Source organism: Callorhinchus milii, unplaced genomic scaffold (assembly GCF_018977255.1).
Source record: "Callorhinchus milii isolate IMCB2004 unplaced genomic scaffold, IMCB_Cmil_1.0 Scaffold31, whole genome shotgun sequence".
Classification (NCBI taxonomy): Eukaryota; Metazoa; Chordata; class Chondrichthyes; order Chimaeriformes; family Callorhinchidae; genus Callorhinchus; species Callorhinchus milii.
The window spans coordinates 887,894-900,911 of record NW_024704772.1 but is presented as its reverse complement, the minus strand read 5'-3'; the positions used below and the strand labels follow the sequence as shown (position 1 = coordinate 900,911).

At 50.5% G+C, this 13,018-nt stretch overlaps 1 protein-coding gene and 2 non-coding genes across 3 annotated transcripts; all 3 read left to right on the top strand.

The window, feature by feature from the left end:
- Positions 1-1,970: 1,970 nt before the first annotated feature.
- Positions 1,971-11,073, top strand: rpl3 (ribosomal protein L3). The gene is given in 10 exon segments (NM_001292671.1): positions 1,971-1,998; positions 4,042-4,234; positions 5,033-5,201; positions 5,908-6,043; positions 6,397-6,583; positions 7,324-7,484; positions 8,187-8,288; positions 8,642-8,737; positions 10,418-10,537; positions 10,949-11,073. Coding segments are annotated over 10 exon segments (1,212 nt in total). The 5' UTR covers positions 1,971-1,995; the 3' UTR covers positions 10,994-11,073.
- Positions 7,152-7,234, top strand: LOC121851317. The gene has a single exon (XR_006085885.1). It is a non-coding gene; the product is annotated as a small nucleolar RNA U83B (small nucleolar RNA).
- LOC121851316 lies at positions 9,279-9,372 on the top strand. Its single transcript, XR_006085884.1, has one exon. It is a non-coding gene; the product is annotated as a small nucleolar RNA U83B (small nucleolar RNA).
- Positions 11,074-13,018: the final 1,945 nt, after the last annotated feature.

Here is a 13,018-nt window from a genome sequence, read left to right as displayed (position 1 = left end):
ACAACAATGTGTATGTGTGTGTATATATATATGTGTGTGTGTGTGGGTGTGTGTCTCACTTCAGTCAGTCAGCCACAGTTTAAAGCACAGTTGAATGACTAAAACACAGCTCGCAAGCAACATGCAAAAAGGAGGGGGAAATAAAGAATATTGCATTGCTTTGAATTTGCGATTTGTACAAAAATGATAAGAATATAATAGTAATAAAATCCTCGCATTTGATACAGTGCTTTATGGTGTCTTCGAGACGTCTCAAAGCACTTCACAGGATAGACTGTGAATGTAAACTGACTGTACATTTTGTTGCCGGATTGCAAATTGCTAACCAATGTATAATAATAATAATCTTTGCATTTGATATTGTGCTTTATCATATAAGGTCCAAAACACTGACTGTCCAGTGCCTTTGAACATCCTCCCGACGTGAAAGGTGCTGTACAAATGTAATTTTGTTGTTGTTATATCTAATATATTGCAAATTGCTAAACAATGTATACTTATACTGCAAATTGCAACTAATATATTGCCGGACGTTTTATATAAAATGTATTCCAAACTGTATTTTTTATATAAAACCCCTCAAATAGAGAATTATATTTAGTTATTTTATTAAAATGACTAAATATAATTCTGTATTTGAGGGTTTTTATATTTTAACAAAATTGAACAAGTTGTGCTTAAGTATCACATATTATGGTACTTGATAATAAATTATGGTGTAAACATCCAAAACATATATGTCAAAATATATTTATAATTCTGGATTTTTTTTGTGGTTGTCGTTGAATAGCAATGTCCCACAAACAGCTATAGAGTGAGTGACAGATTTTATTTGAGAGATGGTTGGCCAGGACGCCGGGAGAGAGAGGCAAACTCCCTTCTCTTTTCCAATAGAGCCGCAGGAGATCTTTAACGTCCACCTGAACAAGCAGACAGGACCTCGGCTTAACATCTCATCTGAAGGACGGCACTTCTAATAATGCAACACTCACCCCCCCACCACCCCCCACAGCGCTGGATCGGAGCATCAGCTTAGACTGTGTGATTCAAAGTTCCGACCCACAATCTTCTGACTCAGAGGTGAGAGCTACCACTGAGTCAGGCTGACACACCGTAATATCATATCATATCATAATGACGGCAATATACGTATGTTCTTATCTATAAACATGTTTCTATTGTTTGTTTATTATATGTTATTGCATAGGGTGACGTACTGTAATAATTGAGTCCTGTAGTGTAGTGTTTAGAGCACTCGCCTCGTAAGCGAGAGGACCTGGATTTTATTACTGGGCAGGGCAAAACCTGATTGCTAGTCATTTGGCGATCACTTTTTCAGGGATAATAATCCCTCCAAAAAAATTATAATTATAAAATAATAATCATTGTTTGGTCACTCAATCGTGACTGTTTGTGGGACACTGTGCAATTAGCACAATCGGCTGCCACTTTCCACCCACAAAATACACAGTCACTTCACTTTACAGTACATCCTGCGAAGCGCTTTGAGACGTCTCGAAGACGTGATGAGGCGCTATATCAAACGCGAGGATTATTATTATTATTAGTAGTAGTAGTAGTAGTATATACGGTCAATTCACTTTACAGTTCTTATTCCGCGAAGCGCTGCGAGACGTCGAACAGACGCGGGGAAAAAAAACCGCTCCTGCGTCAAAAATCGGGCCGGGGACCATTAATCGATCGATCGATTGATTGATTAATGAATTGTTGGGTGCGGGTTGGTTTGGTGGTGCGGCTGTGACCGGACGCTGTCTGGCGTGAGCGATTATGCGTTATACCGGGTACGGGGCGAGTGGCAGTGGTCCCACGGGACCGGCGACCACGTGACCGGGGGGGGCCTGCTGAAGCCGAGCTGGGGGGGGGGGCGGGCCGCGGGCGCTCAGGAAGTGACGCACGAGGAGAGGGCGGGGAAGGAGGGTATAAAAGGCGGCGGCGAGCGGCAGCTCCCTCTCTCGGGCCGGACATCTTGACGAGATGGTGAGCGCGCGGCGATACCCGACAGCCCGAGGCCGCTTTCGGCCGCCGGTCGGTCGGTCGGTCGACGCGGGCGCGCCCCCGCCGATTTTTTTTTTTTTTCGCGCGGCCTCACGTTCCGGTCGGTCGATCGGCCGATGAAAACGGGGTTTTTTTTAAAAAAAATGGAGGCGCTTCTCGGTCCCGTCGGTAATGGCGGCCGTCGCTCCCCCTCCCCCTCCCCCACCCCCCGCGCCTCCGCCTCTGCACAAAATGGAGGCCGAGTGCAATCCGCGCTGAATCTCGGCCATCCCGAGCGGTGGCGCCCGACCGTCACGTCGGTGTGGGTTCCCCCTCTGACCCTCGGCTCCACATTGGGGAGTTTTATAATAATACTAATATAATATACTAATATAATCCTCGCATTTGATATAGCGCTTTTCACGTCGGGATAGGACGTCCCAAAGCGCTTCACAGAACACACTGTAAAGTGAATTGACTGTATATTTGTGGGCGAACGCGGCAGCCAATTGCGCACAGCAATGTCCCACAAACAGTCGTAGATTGAAAATGACCAATTTATTATTGTTTTTGGTTTTGGAGGATTATTATTAGGCTCTGTGTGGAGTAAGGAAACTTGCCCAAGGTTTCGCCCTCTGCCTGGAATTGAACTCCGGTCTCTCACTTGCAAAGCGAGTGCTCTAACCACTGAGCTACAGGACTCCACAGGGAAGGGATATATTCAGACGTGAGAGAGAGAGGGGGGGTCTGTGTGGGGGTGGGATGTGTGCTGATGTGAATCCAAAATGGACTCCTCTCGTGACAGCAGCAGCACATGGCCGGCCCTGGGCGGGCAGCCGGGGGTCTGGTCTGGCTGTCCGGCTGCCGTGGCACTGATTTGACGCCCCGGAGGCGTCCCCGTGCGCTTCCCAGGAGTCGTCGTCGGCGGTGGCGGCGCGCGTAGTGACTCCAGATTTTTGTCGGCTCCCGCGCAGCGACCTTCCCAACTTTGGCGCCCAGCTCGCCGTTAAGTTACTTTCTTTCTCTCTCTCTCTCGCGCGCTCTCTCTCTCGGTAAATGTTTTGAGCCCAAGTAATAATAATAATAATCCTCGCATTTGATATAGCGCTTTTCACGTCGGGAGGACGTCCCAAAGCGCTTCACAGAACACACTGTAAAGTGAGTTGACTGTATATTTGTGGGCGAACGCGGCAGCCAATTGCGCACAGCAATGTCCCACAAACAGTCGTAGACTGAAAATGACCCAATTTATTATTGTTTTGGGCTTTGGAGGGATTATTATTAGGCTCTGTGTGGAGTAAGGAAACTTGCCCGAGGTTTCGCCCTCTGCCTGGAATTGAACTCCGGTCTCTCACTTCAGTACCACGGCTTATAGGTGAATCAATGAATTGGGGGTTTGGAGGCGGGGGGGGGGGGGGGAGTGGGAACGTGTGCGACGGTGCGTGCGGGTGAGGTTTAAACTTTTAAGCACTCTGTAAGCTTTGCAGACCGCTGAGCTCGCCTCTTGGCTTGCAAGTGTTTCATGTGTCAGCCCGGCTCTGTCGGTCACACTCTGGCCTCTTTTGAGTCAGGAAAGTGTGGGTTCAAGCCCCCACGTCGGGACTTGGAGCCCATATACGTACAGTCTAGGCTGACACTCCAATGCAGAGCTGGGGGTGCGATGCGTTGCTGAAGCCGCCGTGCTTCGGATAAGGCGTTAAACCTCACCCCCACCCCCGTCTGTGCCTGTCCACGTGGATCCCGTTAAAAGATCCCGTGACGCTATTCAAACAGAAGGGAGTTTCTCTCTCTATGTCCAGGTCAAACCCCCACTTCAGTGTAAATCAGTCACGAGCACCGTGACCGTTTGCAGCACGTTACCGGCTGCCGTGTTTACCTACGAAAAGGCACAGTCACTACACTATACCGTATATCCTGTAGAGCGCGTTGAGACGTCTTGGTGATGTGATAAGGGGTTATGTCAAATGCAAGGATTGTTATATTGGATCGCGACGCTCTCGCTCTACAGTGCGGTCTTGTTGACTTTCCGGTCTTTCTTCTCCGCAGTCCCACCGCAAGTTCTCAGCTCCCCGTCACGGATCCCTGGGCTTCCTGCCCCGCAAGAGATGCCGCAGGCACAGGGGCAAGGTCAAGAGCTTCCCCAAGGATGACCCCAGCAAGCCCATCCACCTGACGGCGTTCCTGGGATACAAGGCGGGAATGACCCACATTGTTCGTGAGGTCGACAGACCTGGGTCCAGTAAGTGAAGGTTTTTTGGGGTCTGTGTGAAAGGCACTACACGAGTGTACGTTGTACTTACACACCGGTGAGAGTTTATAAGATGTACTTATAAACGCCTTGCTCCTTCTTTCCTAACCCATCTTTGACCTTCCTTTCGACCGTACCACCCACTGTCCTCTGCCACTGTCGAGCGCTCTGGGACGAGAGGAAGAGAATAATGGGGGTCTGTCTCTACTTAGCTGTCAAAACTAGTTAACTTGCTAATGTATCATTCCTACATGCCACACAATCTATAAACATCTTTGCGCCTTACAGTAAGGTGTATGTGTGTAGTGGTGACGTGACCGGTGGCTCTGAGCGATCGCAGCGAGCTCCTCTGCTGTTCAGGTGTAGCTCCATTTGTGTTCATGTTTGTCCTGAGGTGTGTGGTCTATGTCAGGTGTTCCCAGGTGCACATTGCTAACTACACGTGATGATATTGCCTCGACGGGCGGTCATAAACAGCCACCAACGGTGGTTTTTGCTGATTGTCGAGCTTGCTGACTGTAGTGCAATGCTGGTATATCCCAAGGTGGGACAGATATTTGTTAGGACAGGGTCTTAAGGAGCAAGAGCGGGTAATTGTGAGTTGAGGTACAGATCAGCCATGATCTTATAGAAAGGCGGAACAGGCTTGAGGGACTGAATGGCCTCCTCCTGTACCACCAGGGGGCTGGGTGGGGAGGGATGGATTACGTGGGTTGGGCTCAGTAGCTGCTCCCTCCCCCTTCCTCGGGCTGAGTGTAACATTGAGACCTTGTCCTTGTTTCCTCGCAGAGGTGAACAAGAAGGAGGTGGTGGAGGCGGTGACAGTTATTGAGACGCCCCCGATGGTGATCGTCGGGCTCGTGGGCTACGTGGAGACCCCCCGCGGCCTCCGCACCTTCAAAACCGTCTTCGCCGAGCACATCAGTGACGAGTGCAAGAGGCGTTTCTACAAGAACTGGTGGGTATGCGGAGCAGTGTCTGAACACGCATTCCCCAGGCAGCGTTCGCAATATCAGGTCAAGAGCTCTCAATGCAAGGGGTTACAGTGAGGCTGTTGGTTAATGGGCTCAGAGACACCCATGATGTGAGAGAGACACACACACAGACTGTGTGTGAGAGACGCGCATAACGACAGCAAAATTACATTGTAAAGCGCCTCTCGTGTCAGAAGGTACCAAGGCGAGAGAGAGAGACACGTGCGCATACACACACACAGGGTGACAGAAGAGAGAGAAAGAGACACAACGCAGTGAGTCCGAAAGAAAGTGAGCGTGACATTGTGAGGGCGAGAGCACATTTATCTGACATCTGATGTAATACAAGCCTGACTGAGCAATTTGCGATGTGTGTGCAGGGGGAGATCTGTCAAACTCTGCCGGCATTTGGCGAAGTGCAGAAGGCCCTGAGTTTGACAGATAAACCGCTGCCCAAATCCTTACAAAGTTTGTTTGTTCTGATGGTTTATATTTTGTGCGAAAATTGTTAACCTGGATGCAACCACCGGCAGCTCCTCTCGGCCTGTGGCTGATGAGCTCACGGCTCACTTTGCTGGAGGAAAATGTCCTTAGATGCCAGCAATGAGCCTATTCGCTGTGATCTCCTTCCGCTCACATGCCCATGTGATGAAGGGGCACATCGCTTTTCCCTTGTGTCTCCCGGTAAAGGTACAAGTCCAAGAAGAAGGCCTTCACCAAGTACTGTAAGAAATGGCAGGACGAGGAGGGCAAGAAGCAGCTGGAGAAAGACTTTGCCAGCATGAAGAAATACTGCCAGGTCATCCGCGTGCTCGCCCACACACAGGTAACACTCTCTCCCTCGATCCCTCTGCCTTGCCTCCTCCCTCCCCACCTTCAAATCCCACTTAAAGACCTTCCATTTTGATTGTGGTTACGGTCACCTCCCTCCCTCTCAGCCTGGGACACTGCTGTGCGCAATTGGCTGCCGCATCTCGCTCGCGCAATACACAGTCACTACACTTTAGGGTATATTCAGTGAAGCGCTTTGAGACATCTCCCAAGATGTGATAAGGTGCTGTATCACATTGCAAAGATTATCATCATTATTAATATCCCATCCGTGTCTTGGCTGTTGAGTCTGCCCAGTGTTTGTAACCTGTTTCCTCCTCTCTCTCTCTCTCTCTCTCTCTCTCTCAGATGCGCCTTCTGCCCCTGCGTCAGAAGAAGTCGCACATTATGGAGATCCAGGTTAATGGAGGCACCATCGCTGAGAAGATCGACTGGGCCAGAGAGAAGCTGGAGCAGCAGGTGGCGGTGAACACCGTGTTCGGCCAGGACGAGATGATCGACGTCATCGGAGTCACGAAGGGCCATGGCTTCAAGGGTGAGTCCCCTACTCCTCCCTCTTGTCCTGGTAGTCAGTAGTTTGCAGGTCCAGTCCGTCTCCTTTCCTGAAGGGATGACCGTTCGATTTCAAGATCCTCTCAATCGTCTTCAGATCCCTTCACGCCCCGGCACCTCCCTATCTCCGACCCGCTTGATCCACTACCCGCTGCCTCCGCTCGACTGGCTCTGTCAGGCCTCCTGCTTGACCCTCGTGCCCTCTGTTCTACCAATGGTAGCCATGAGGTCCAGAAAATCTGGAACTCTCTCCCTCAATCCCTCCGCCTTGCCCCCTCCCCTACCTTCAGATCGTGCCTGAAGAACTACCTCTTCGATCGTGCCTATGGTCACCTCTTTCCCGCCCTCCCTGGCTCGGGGTCATGCTCCACCACTGTCAAGCGCTCTGGGATGCTACCCTTCGTGAAGGGCTCTGTGTAATTACGAGTTGCTGTGGCTGAGCTGAGCACCTGGCTGGGGATTGCTTGTGTGTTCCATCTCAGTGTAGCGTGCTCTCTGGAGAGCATGCATGTACATGTCCTCCCCCCCTCCCCCCCCCCGGCAATCTTTATCTCGTTCTGTGATGATCCCATGGAATAACAAAACCCGACAGTAATGAGGATCTGTTCCATGTTGCCTTCCTTCTGAGAACGTCTCTGCCGACTGCTGCTGGTGATGCGTCTGGTGTTTAATGTCTGGTGTTTAATGCTCTCCTCTCTCTCTCTCTCTCTCTCCACACCTCAGGTGTAACAAGCCGCTGGCACACCAAGAAGCTGCCCAGAAAGACACATAAGGGCCTGCGGAAGGTGGCCTGTATCGGTGCCTGGCATCCCGCTCGCGTGGCCTTCTCTGTGGCCCGCGCCGGTCAGAAGGGTTACCACCACCGTACCGAGATCAACAAGAAGGTGAGGCCAGGGCTTCTGCAGTCGGGGACGCACTCTCTCGTGCGTTTGATCCCTGGCGGCACGTAGAATCTTACAGTCCTACAGCACAGAAGGAGTCATTCGGCCCATCGTGCGTGTGCCGGCTCTTTGAAAGAGCTGCCCAACTAGTCCCACTTCCTCGCTCTTACCCCACTCTGCACATTATTCCTTTTCAAGTCCCTATCCAATTTCCTTTTGAAAGCTACCATTGACTCTGCTTCCACCAGCCTTTCAGGCAGTGAGTTCCAGACCGTAACAACTCTCCCTGTAAAAGAAAAAGAAAAAAAATTCATTCTTGCTTTTCATTTTTGCTTCCCCTCTGCTCCTTTGGCCAATTGTCTTTAAATCTGTGTGCCCTGGTTACCGACCCACCCGCCAGAGGAAACCGATTCTCCCTCTCTACTCTTACCAAAACCCCTCATAATGTTGAACACCTCTATTAAATCTCCCCTCAAACTTCTCTGCTCGAAGAAGAACAATCCCAATCCCTCTAGTGTCTCCACAGAATTGTAGTCTCCATCTCTGGTACCATTCTTGTAAATCTTCTCTGCGTCCTCTCCAAGGCCCTGACACCCTTCCTGAAGTGAGGGGCCCAGAATTGGACACAGTACTCTGGCTGAGGCGTAACCTGCACTTTGTAAAGGTCATGTGTAATAATTCCCAATATCGATCCTCTGCCGCTAGGTATACCGAGTTGGTATGGGTTACCACAACAAGGAGGGCAAGGTGGTGAAGAACAACGCCTCCACTGAATACGACTTGACTGACAAGAGCATCAACCCCCTGGTGAGTAGGGAACGGGGCAAAGTGTTGGCAAGGCCTGGTGGGGGTGAGGGTGGTCTCTGGGTTCACCACAGGCAATGGATGCCAGGCTAGCAGTGGGTTGTGCCTCGTTGCTTGTGTTTCGTTGGGGATCTGGTATTGTGTGAGACCATGGTTGTGGTTTGGTTGGGATGGGTGTCCACTGATCACAAGCCAAGAGATATAACTGGTGTGTGCGTCGTGCTTCACCACTGTCGAGCGCTCTGGGACACTACCCTGTGCGAGGGGAAGCTGTGTAAATGCGAGCTATTGCTGTTGAAGATGACCTGACTACTGGGTGGGCTTGGCTTGTGCTAACTGGTGTTTCTCTTCCCCAGGGTGGCTTCCCTCACTACGGTGAAGTAACCAATGATTTCCTGATGATGAAAGGCTGCGTCGTTGGCACCAAGAAGCGGGTGCTCGCTCTCCGCAAGGTAACAATCTTTCTCTCCTCCCTCCCCCACCCGTTGTGTCCAGAGCGCATGTCCTCCCATTACGCTACACACTCTCATCAGCCAGTTACAATGGGCAGGGTGTGTGTGTGGGTGTTTCCAGTGAGTTGTTGCACACTGGTCTTTCTGTCATGTAAACACCACACCTCATTCTTCTGGTCAGTGCTTAATGGCTTTGCTATCAATCAAGGTTTGACTTTGGAGGCCTGAGATGAGGGCAGGTTCACCTCCAAGCTTATTGATCAGTGCTGGATGAAGTCGCTGTTCAAGGAGCAGGGTTTCAATGGGCACTGGCTTCATCGGATGGTGGGGGGGGAAGCAGAAGAGTGAAGACGATTTGCCACAAAAGAGAGAGAGAGCAGCTTGGAGTAGAGTTAAACTGGCCGGAGCTAGATTGAAATCGTTTTGCGTGCCATTTCTCGTTTTGAGGTGGTGGTGGTGGGGCAAATGGTGCTGGAGAAAAAATGTAGTGTGATTGCCACACAGTGCAGTTTCTCTCCCCTCATACACGCACACAGACTGGAGCATTCAATGATGATCACATGGATTATGTGTTGGTAAACGACACCCGACATTGATGAGGAGTTACACCATGTTGCCTTCCTTCTGAGAATGCCTCTGAGCTGTTATTGGCCTGTTAGTTACAGTGCCTAGTCACCTACCTGTCAGGCTGTACAGAGGCGGGCGAGCTCCCACCTTGGTTACCTCAGCAGTCTGAGGGGGAAGAATTTGGTACAAGATGGGGAGCTGGTTACCACAGGCAGCTTTAGCTAGAGCAAGGCGTTTCGATAGATTGCTGGGAGCCCAGTGGTTGATAGAGGAATGAAGGTGTGGGCGTCGAGACACCATCTGAAGGGAACACGCACACAGTTTGCAAGGGTTCAGTGAGCGGTGAACCATAGGGAGAAGCTCTTTTGAGATGATGGAGTGGGTTGAGGTGAGCCATTAATTGCAGCACAATTGAACCTGACTGGGTTTGAGTGCTCTCTCTGCCTTTACTTGTGACGTGTTCCGCTTTGATGCCTCCCATTATATTAAAAAAAGTCGAGAGTGGCCAGCCTACAGAAACCTGTTACACAAGCTGGATAATTGAACGACTGATCGAATGGGTCACAGAGACATTTACTGCAGTTCCGGGCTTTTGCTTCGAGACTCGCATAAAATATGTGCTCAACTGTCCGTGGCTGAATTGCGGGCCGGAAATTTTTCATTCCGCAACCCATACTCAAGCCGGTAGGTTTGTGGAGTCCTGTGGCTCAGTGGTTAGAGCACTTGCTTTGCAAGCAAGACACCTGGGTTCAATTCCAGGCAGGGCGAAACCTTGGGCAAGTTTCCTTACTCCACACGCCTAATAATAATCCCTCCAAAACCCCAAACAATAATAAATTGGTCATCTTCAATCTACGACTGTTTTGTGGGACATTGCTCGTGCGCAATTGGCTGCCGCGTTCGCCCACAAATATACAGTCAATTCACTTTACAGTATATTCTGTGAAGCGCTTTGGGACGTCCTCCCGACGTGAAAAGCGCTATATCAAATGCAAGGATTATTATTATTATTATTATTATTATAGGTAGTGAGGTACATCTGTGCCTTAAATTAGTTGTCTCTTAGTTGACCTTGAGGTGTTTTCTCTCTCCCTCTCTCACACTCGCACGCAGTCTCTGCTGGTACAGTCTAGTCGACGTGCCCTGGAGAAGATCGACCTGAAATTCATCGACACCTCGTCGAAGTTCGGTCACGGGCGTTTCCAGACTATCGAAGAGAAGAAGGCGTTCATGGTGAGTGACTGACTGACATTATTGATGTTGAGCTGGGGAGTAGTCTGAAATGGATGAATGGGGGGGGGGGGGGGTACCTGTTGGGTGTGTCAGTTATTCTTTATTGTTATCCCGATGTAACCTTTATGCCCACATGTCCCGATTGTGGTTTATAATCTTACCCTACGTGAGGGGCACTGTGTAAGTGCAAGTTGTTGTTTGTGGTTTAATTATAGCTTTGTACATGCGCCCGTTGCTCTCGACGGGCGTGTGACATCAGCACCCGGGGGCGTCTTCCCGGCATGAAAGGCGCTGTACGAGTGCAATTTGTTGTTGTTTGAAAGGGAACCCGGTAGCTCATTCCCAGCACTTGGCGAGCCCTCTCCCCTCCTCGCACACCCCCTGACTGATTCTCTCTCTTTTGCTTGACAGGGGCCACTCAAGAAGGATCGTATTGCCAAAGAGGAGACGGCATAGGCTGGCATCCAGAGCCCCCTGCCCACCTGACGATGTTCAGCGTTGTTGTGACCATCTTAATAAATTTCTTTTAAGAACTCAGTGTGGCCATCTTGTCCACTTACCAATAGTGCAGCGGATGGGTGTGACAAAGTCAGGCGCCAATGGGTTGCTTCTATTTTATTTTGGTCAGCCCAATGTCTTAACGCGTGTGGAAACCCATCACTGTGCTTAATAATAATAATAATAATAATAATAATCGCTGGTGGATTGAGCATCCAAACCCAACTGAGAATTCCATGCATCCCGCCTGCACATAGAAATAATAATACTTGCATTTGATACAGCGCATTATCACGTCTTTGAGATGTCTCAAAGCGCTTCACGGAGTATACTGTGAGGTGAATTGACTATGTTTTGTGGGCAAACGTGGCAGTTGATTGATATTCCTGTAAAAGGATTGTTGGGAGGGAACGCGCACTCTAGAGGCATGCATTTTGCTTGCCTAATTACGGACATTATTAGGCGTGGGTTGGGGAGAACCATGGCTTGGGGGAGCCCAGTTGTTAGCTGCACAACCAATGTAGTTAGAAGCAATTTCCTTTTATTGCTTGGAAGTAAATCCCGACTGTCGAGGCTTAACCGTTTCCATCAATCTCTGGCTGAGACGGGACCTCGCTTGAGAATTCCCTTCCGAAGCTCGATTTGTTTTGCTGCGCGGATCGAATTCATCTGTGTGTGATATTGTGCGTGTACAATCTTTCTGATTGCCTGTTCAGTCGAGTGTGAATCAGTGCAATAACAGACCTGGGAACAATTGGGTGCTTTTTGCAATCGAGTTTCTCCGCTTGCAAGAGTTTTCCCCCAGGTCTCAAATGGACACAAGACTTGAGTGCCTAAGTACTTCTACCCCCCCCCCCCCCACCACACACACACACACGCACACACACACAACCACAACAGCAGGGTTAAGCTCTTGACATGCGTTGGCATTGGCCTCTGAAGATGATTACAGACACAGTAGTAACTGAATGTGGTGTAGCGTCTTATCGTGTTGTCGAGGCGTCTCAAAAAGTGTTTCGCGGTATGCGTTACAAATGCGGATCGGTTTATTTTTGCGGCCGAAACGATACGAGGGTAAAGCAGCTTCGTGAATAGAATTAAACGTCGTCGGCTGCCCACCCCCAGGAGTGTGGGGGGGGTGGGGGGGCATTTTATTTTTGCCTGTTCAATGCTACAGTGCTGCAGGGTGGGAGGTTGCGTGGCTGCTTCAAGAGAGCTGCAGCACTGCCTTGGGTTTTTCTCTGTTCAAACCTGATTTTTATAGTTCCTTATTGCTTCGGGACAGTGGGTTAGTGTGTCGCTGGCGACAAGGGTTTGACGGTTAAGGCAGTAATAATACTTGCATTCGATAATATTACTTGTCATGCACAAGTCACTCCACTTTACAGTGTGTCCGGTGAAGCACCTTGGAGAGGTCTCGCCGTGCGTTTTGATGCAGCGCCTGATCGAGGTGTCTCAAAGGTGCTTCGCACAATGTACACAGTAAAGCGTAGTGACTGTATTTGGGGGAGGGCGAAACCCGGCGGCCGATTGGGCAACGGCAGCGACCCCGCAAACGAGTCGCGGGTTGAAGTGACCCGATTTATTATTTATTTTATCTCGTGCTTGAGGGATTATTTACTGTCGGGCGTGTGGGCGTGTGTGTGGGTGGAGTAAGGACACGTGCCCGGGGTCTCGCCCTGACCGGCCGGGGATCGGAACCCGGGGTCTCTCGCGCCCCCCCCGCGAGGAGCGACGAGCCCGCTGACCGCTCGCTGAGCGACAGGGGGGGGGGCTCGAGGCGCGGCGCGAAACTTCCGGTCATCGTTCGGGTGGAAGTTATCGTGATAGCGGCGATGATAATCTCCGGCGTTTGAACCCGGCGGCTTATCGCGTCCTCGAGGCGTCTCGAAGTGCTTCCCAGGATCCGCTGTAAAGCGTAGTGACTGTGTGTCTCGCGGGCCAAGCGCCAGCGGCCGGTTGCGCCCGGCGACCTGCCCCGCG